This window comes from Strix uralensis, chromosome 4 (genome assembly GCF_047716275.1).
Source record: "Strix uralensis isolate ZFMK-TIS-50842 chromosome 4, bStrUra1, whole genome shotgun sequence".
Taxonomy (NCBI): Eukaryota; Metazoa; Chordata; class Aves; order Strigiformes; family Strigidae; genus Strix; species Strix uralensis.
Genome location: NC_133975.1, coordinates 8,220,909 through 8,228,543, shown reverse-complemented (window position 1 = coordinate 8,228,543; position 7,635 = coordinate 8,220,909). Strand labels below are relative to the sequence as shown.

Here is a 7,635-nt window from a genome sequence, read left to right as displayed (position 1 = left end):
AATGACTGCATCCAGGGCAACTTGAGCTTTGCCAAGACCAATTTCCCCCTGAACGTCTTCACATTTTAATAAAATATTTCTGAGGTTTCAGTCCCTTAAACTGCTACTTTAAACAGAGCTGTCTCCATATGGGGTATGCACGTGCACCCTGAAGAACTTCCCACAGCTCTGGTCTTGCCTCTTCTGAGTGATTTGTCTGGCTGTGATTTGCAAAGAAGGAAAAGGAAATTGTCTACTGATTTCATTATCTGTTTATTTCCTCTTGGGGAATTTGTCTATATGATCCTGCTTAATCTCCATGGGCGAGGAACAAAATATTTAAGTTAGTTAATGAACTTTTTGTCCTGAAGTGAATAGGCTTTATAATCTTTTGCTCCTCATTCTTCCTTCTGGCTCCGTCAAGAAAAAGTCCTGGCTGGGAACTCAGATGCGCTCCCTGGGAAAATCTGCTCCTCTGCTCTGTGGGGTAGATAAAACTATTTCCTTGAGAAATGTACAACATAAAAGTTAATCTTATGGGATAGGAAATAGGGTCAAAGGAGTAGGAACAGATGTAGGTTCCAGCTTCTCGGGTGTTATTCCCCACTTAACCAGCCTCGGTTTTCCACATTAATTTGGGAATGAAGGAAACGTCTTATCCTGAGCCAGCTGGGCTGGGAAGGGATTTCTGGTCTGCTTCACCAACCAACACAGCGCTCCCTCTGCTCCAGCTTCAGTGTAAGAGACACGGACATGAGCAAGCAGGACTGTACTCTACCTTCCAGCAAAGTAGCACCAGGCCCCTTTGCAGCCCTCGTTCCTTCGTCCCGATGGTAGCACCGTGTTAGGATTGCATTTCTCTGTTTCCAAGAGACAACACATTGGAGGCTCAAAGCCCTCCACGATCATGGTGTATAATGAGGACTCTTTCCAGTGAGGTCCTAGTCGACAGCTGAATGAACTCTAGTGCTAAAACAATCTCATTTGTTTGTTAGTCCACTCTTCAAGGTTACCTGTTTTTCTTCCTGGTAATATTCCAGCATCCTCTGGGGTGAGGCTGTCTACTGGTTTTGCCACATCAGCACATTCTTGCTTATTGTGGAATGTCAGTAATGACAACTAGAGTCAGCTCCATGATAGATCCCTGAGGAACCCCATCAGTTACCCTGCCCTTCACACTGCCTTTTATCCTATCTCCTGTGGCCAGGTCCTCGTGCAATTTCTAATCCCCCTCTTCTCCAGTTATTAGCTAATGTCATCACATGTGATACTGCACTGCAGCTGGATTTAGTTTGAGAAGACTCATCTTAACAACAGCAGTCATCAGGGTGGTATGGCATAATTATCCTTAATAAACATCTCCCCTTCACGCTCACTTACAGTTATCCTTCAGGTTGATTATTTTTCTCTCCTCCCCTTAAAAAACAGTGACTACAGTAGAGGCTCTCCATTCATGTGATACCATCCCCAGGCTGGATGCTAGAACAGCTCCTTTCCATTAGATCTGAACAATTAACAATTCCAGGAGAGCAGTTGCTTGGTTTCTGTAACTTGCACGCTTTTTTTCACAGCCATGTTGCTAAGTTATTTCTGTTTTTCTCAGTACATCTCCCTCTCCACCCCACCCACCAATGCTGAACATTGCCATCTTTATTAGGAGCAAGCAGCAAGGTGCTGGGTGTAGTTTCGTAATCAAGTCTGGATATCTACCACACAGTAGTTTCATATGTTAATTTTTTCCTCTTACTTGCACTTTTAAAAACTTCTGTAGTTATTTTAATCTCTTTGAAAGATAGCTGGCTGAGAGCATTTCTTAACTCTACCCTGACACTTGTTCTCATTTTTACTAAGTCAAAACAAACAGCCTTTCTTGTTCAGCAGCCTGTTCTATTTCTTGTTGTTCTGCTATTTCCTATTGTTCTTTCAGTGCTAATTATCCTACAGCTGATTTCCTCTGCCTTAGGATACAGACCTCTGATAATTTTAACATAGTCAAATAGCAGGATTTTACTGTGGAGCCTAAAATATCTTATTCAAAACTGTGAGCTCCTCAGTGAAATTAACTTGTCGCTAGCTAGCAATGATAAGGACTAATTTTATTTTTGAAATGAAGAACTTCCGTTTACAGAGTCTTAGAACTTCAGTTCAAACAAATCGGGACTAGATCCCTTAAGATGAGGTTTTTTCAATGACTAGCTCAGATAGGCATTGAACTTCTCACAAAAGTCAATTATAGAGTAGAACTACTTTGTGTTGGCTCTGTATCTGTCATAGCAAAAGAACTCTTCAGCCCTCTCATCCAACCATATCTGGGCTCTATAGCTTCCTGCTCCCTCTTGCTGACCATGAGTGCAAATTTTCTTTTCCTGACTGTGTGCCAGAGAGACTTTGTTCTACTTACAGAATCTACCTGGCTATAAGAAGATGATGTTAGTAAGGAGATAAGAAGAGATTCTGCTGTCCACCTCTGCCCATCCTAGATCTCTTCCTAAAACCAAGAGAAAGGTGAGCTGTTGAAAACTTCAAGAAACCTTAAATTAACAGGGCCAATTATTTATAATACATAAATAAAAATGCTGTCTTTCAGAGCAGCTTGGAATTACACATATTGCAGAACCAACTAGGCACTGAATCTTAAAAAAAGCACCACGGCAAGGAGATTGTGTTCACTATCTAACCTGCAGATGCCCCTCATCATCAAATAGAAACAAATAGCTACTATAGCATTGAATGACCAGAAGAAACTACTTGCAGTTTTTCTGTTCAAGGGTTAGATAAAGATCAGATTTGATCGCTATCCTATTGATCTGGGCTGGGGTTTATTTGGTGCACTAATTCAGAAAGCATGGAGCTAGGCAGCTGGAACAGCACGTTGTCACTAAAGCCTGGTTTTGCCTTTCAAGATGCAGACTATTTGTACCAAATGCCAGAAAGTCATGCCACAGAAAAATCACTGCTCAGTGCCAGGTAAACCCAAAAAAATAGCCTTCAGGGTGGACTATGCTGGCGAATACAACCAAAAACCCTGGCCTAAGGAGTACAAGACTGAAACAGGGAAGCCCAGAAGGTCGATTCGCCTGCTGCTGGGACACTGTTAATGGTGCTACAGACTTCAGGACATCGCAGGAAGAAACAGCCTGCTGAGCAGAATCTGATACCTCATTACAGAACACAGAAAATCAGGATGGAAGAGATTTAAATACTCTTTTTGTTACACCATGTGACCTCTGTATCGTGCTACAGGAGACACAAGTGCACAAGATCTCAGTGTAGTCATGGGTCTCAAAGAATGCCCTGATAAAGTATTACTTTTTTTCCAAACAGTGGTCTATTAAGAATGCTCAAAGGCTTCCTTTTGGCAGATTACCAGCTGTACATAATTTTCTCATTCTTCCTCTCCCAAATAATATTTTTTTCTAAGAAGTAATCTTATTGATGAGTAGGAAAGGACATGCTTATAATTTGCCTCCTGCAAAATGTTTTGCCTGCACATGGTTATCAGCTTCACTACTTCCTACCTACAAAGTGTTGCGATCTCAGCGTCTTGAACCTTTCACAGCCTGGCAGATAATGGAATACTTCAAGCTGAAAGGTATCAAAGAAACCCACGGCACCATGAACAGTTACCAATATATGAACAATTACCAATACTCTCTCCTTTCACAACAGAAGAAAATCTTCAGCATTTAGACTAGGGGTTTGGACCACAACAAATAGAAGGAAAGGTTAAAGCAATTCTCAGCCTCTGTGGGAATCAAAGAAACCTGTCCTGACCATAACTGGGACAAACTGTTGCCATCAAACACCATAACCAAAATCCAGAGCCTCAAGTCTCATTTTGTTAAATTGCTTGGCAAGACTGAAAAAACCATCATGCTAAAGGGTATTGTTCATTTCCAGCTCAGCCAGATCTGGAGAGGAGATAAGTCTTCACTTCGCTAATCAACCTCTTCCATTTCAAAAGGATGTCCTTCATTGTACAGGCAGTAACTTGTGCCCTTAAGGAAATAAATGAATTTTTTGTCTGCCACCTCAGCACACTGCCAGGCATTTGGATGATGCAAGTTATCCATAAAAAAGACTAGGAATCTCATCTAAAGTAGCTGATGGTCACTTTTTGATTGATATGAAACCCAGGCATCGCTGGTGACACAAGATGTACAATTGGCAGACAAGGCTTGGTTTCTATGTAGCAGGTTATGGCCATGTTTGTTGAAGCTTCCACATGTGGTTACAGTCAGGTTGTACAACTGATCCCCCATTCTGTATTTTACAATCTTACTGCTATGCAAGACTTTGCTAGAATGAGAAAGTTTTAAGAAGATCTTTATCCAAACTTTCAACTGTAAGGAAAGCCTCTATAACCCTGCCCTGCCTCCTCCACCCATATTATACAAACCATACTTTCCAAGTCCTCTTCTCGGTGTATCCATGGGCAGGAATCAATGCAGCGAGAGAACAGTTATTAAAATAGTGCTGACAGGCAACAAGTTTATACTTACCACGAGTCAAATACTGCTCTTGGTTCGATGTCTGAAGGCTCCTGTGGTATAAGCTATGAGCTGACGCCTCTGTTGGATTCAGAGCTTAAGGCTGCAGAAAGCAGCCAGGGAATGCAAACCAGAACTCCCGAGCTGCCCCAAAGCAAACCATCCCTGCCACCATTTCCAACCCTCAAAAAACTGGAAGGCTTCTAAAGCCATGCCAGAGCAAGGCTGAGATTGAAAGCCAGTCTGTAGGTGGACATACTGGACACATGCCACAGAGGTCAGCCAGGAGGCTACAACTGCCTGTATCAAGCAGGTCTTGCTGTAGTCAAAATAGGTTGTTGGATTGCAGATTTCTGAAGTGAACAATCCCAGCTAACAAACTACTGAAGCTCCCCTGGGCTCCTTCTGGAGCACCTGCTTCAGAACACACCACCAGGGACTCAGACCTCACGTTGGCACCCGGCCCTCAGAAAGGACACTTCCCATACCCGGAGGCACTCCTGGTGTAGGACAGCTGCTCTCCTCCCCTCCCTTCCCAAACCACTTCTTTTGGGTACATGGATTTCGCCACCACTCTGCTTAAGCCACAGAAAGCAAAAAGGGCTGAAGTCTCAGGAACTAGTACTTAGAGAAGCAAAAGCAACAATTTCAGTGCCCTACAATTGTTATGCTGTTACCACGCATTTCCTCAGGGCTGGTAAGAAATCTACCCCTTCCTCCCTGCTTTAGCCTTTTATGCATGTCTGTAAAGTAAAGCAAGGTTGCCATTCTCAAAGTTATCCTTGCCCTTCTGCTATGATGCTGTGAATAGGCTGCCAAAGAAAACAGATGCTGTTTCATTTGGGTTTCAGCAATGCTGCTCCCCAGGGTGATGGCCTCTCCCCTTTTGAGTTGATGATGCTTCAACTCTTGCCCCATGAGGAAGAAATCAGTTACTGCTTAACTGAGAGCCAATTACTCCAGTTACTGATGCACATTCTCTCATTATCTGCCTCCACCTACTCTTGGCAGATTGCTTTGGGTCTAAGGAATCACCAGATCTACCACAGAAAAACCTGAAGGAAACAGACCCTTCCAGCTGTGAGTGCAGGAACCCTGGTCTCTGCCAAGCCAGCAGCTCTGCAGTGTTCCAGATATACCCCTTCAGAAGCAATTACACATGCTTACTGAAAATGGAACCTTTTCAGACATACCCCACTGTAAATAGCACTGTATTTACAGTTTCAGAGTGGCTGATACAATCTGTTTATATATCTGTGATCTCTTAAGTGTTGAACATGAATAGAAGTTGTGGTCCTTCTGCTATTCTTTGTTAGCATTCATTAAAGCACTCAGTCACGCATCAAAACCTCACACCTAGCATCTCCCACAAAATTTTATTAACAGAAAGGGTCTAGGACATGAGTCAGTCTTCCAGGAAGCAACATTGGAACGTACTTTTCATATATGGAAAGTTTAAACCAAAAATCGTTATTTGACTGAGATGCAGTGATGTTGAAGCCTGAAGAACAACATTTAGGGTTGTGGTGGAGGAAGTTTGAGTTGTTTGTTTCATGGGGGTTGTAGAACACTAAAACACAACACTTGGAAGCAGCACTCTTTTTAAGAGACACCCTTACAAAAGAGTTTTTTGACATTTAAATACAAAGCAACTTTCTAATTTTATATAATCAAGAAATGGAAAACAATTTTTATTAACATGTTTTACATTTACAATCTTTTATTAGCTAATCAACATCAACATGCAAAAATAAGCGCTAAATACAAACCTCTACAATATGGTTTTGTTTAAACTACAATGGTTTAATTCTTTTGAAAAGTCATAAGGATGTGTTCTGTAGTTGTTAAAATTGAACTATTAGTTTCAGTAATGAATACTATTTAGACCCTAAAATTATGTAATCATCCTGCAAGGCATCTTCAGAAACTTCGCCCAACACTTAAGAATACCAGCTCATTTTCATGTGAGTACATTCTCAAAGCAAGAAATAAGGCAGTAGCACTAATGATTTCATATTGAACCCTATGCACATAACTAATAACTTTAGAAGGACTTTAACACTATGGTAGACTGGAAAAAGAACATTTAAACAAGCATTGGATTGTGCCTGAAATGTTCTCAGTTCCTCTTGATACTTATGCAACCTCCTTAAAATATTTGGGTTTGGAAAAAGACTTTATACTCCTTCAAACCAGTCCCTAGTTGATCCTCCAGAGAAGCCAGGCTTGTGTCAAAAGACATCAATATCTTCCCATGGAAATAAGTTACATAATTCATGTTCAGGATTACTTCACGAGAGGATCATAAAGAAGGCAAAGAGGAGCTTAAAGGAGAACATATTGGTAGTACTGAAATCTTTGATAACAAAAGGGTCTTGGACAATTGTGAAAAAGAGGGAAGAAAAATGGATTTAATTTCAAATCTGTTGTAACTTCTCCCCCAGTGCAAGTGTCCATCTTTAAAGAAAGTTATCCTTTAGAAGATGAAAGTACTTTTGAGAATAGTCCAATTTTTGACCTTATGTTACAAAACCTTAACAATCAAAATTTGTTTTTGTTTTTATTCAAGTACAAACTTAAGTCATAATTCCTCTCTTTTTTTTTTTTTTTTTAAGAGTGTTTATTGTTGCTCATTGATCTTTGGTCGCAAGAAACAATAATGCCACCGACAGGTCTGATCCCCCAGGTGGCAGGTTTTGCTTCTTTGCCACACATTAAGGCCCCCCCCTTTACAGGGTATGCCAATATACACTGTGTCAAAATTCCAGCGGCACTTCATCATGTGTTTTATGGACCTACATGATGTAGACTTTCTCAGCTTGTGAGAAGTTGAAGACTTCTTTGGTTCTTGGGCAAATTACTTTGTCATCTTGACGAATAGAAAGCAGAGACTGAAAAAAAGTGAAATCAAAAGATAATATTCACAATAGTAACTCAAAGCATTAGTTAACTGTTTAGTAAATAACTATTTTTTATTTTTAAAAATGACGTTGTAGTCTGAGGTCAAAATATCTTTGCCCACAAAAGTTACTTATTCTACATTATCACTCTCCAAAGGGAAAGATTTCCAATGCCATTTGATTTCATGTTATAAATTTGCATTTTCAATCAAACATTAGCTTAAAACCCAACTTAATCACATAAATATACAGTCCTTTAAAATTAC

At 40.7% G+C, this 7,635-nt stretch overlaps 1 protein-coding gene across 5 annotated transcripts in view; it reads right to left on the bottom strand.

Annotated features, from left to right (window-relative positions):
• Positions 1-5,826: 5,826 nt before the first annotated feature.
• Positions 5,827-7,635, bottom strand: part of MAEA (macrophage erythroblast attacher, E3 ubiquitin ligase) — a 55,037-nt gene continuing 53,228 nt past the window's right edge. For all 5 annotated transcript variants that reach the window (XM_074865550.1, XM_074865549.1, XM_074865551.1 and 2 more), the window contains one exon: positions 5,827-7,360. In XM_074865550.1, the coding sequence (XP_074721651.1) occupies positions 7,265-7,360 (96 nt within the window). In that variant the 3' untranslated portion in view covers positions 5,827-7,264. The remainder of the gene's footprint in view (positions 7,361-7,635) is intronic.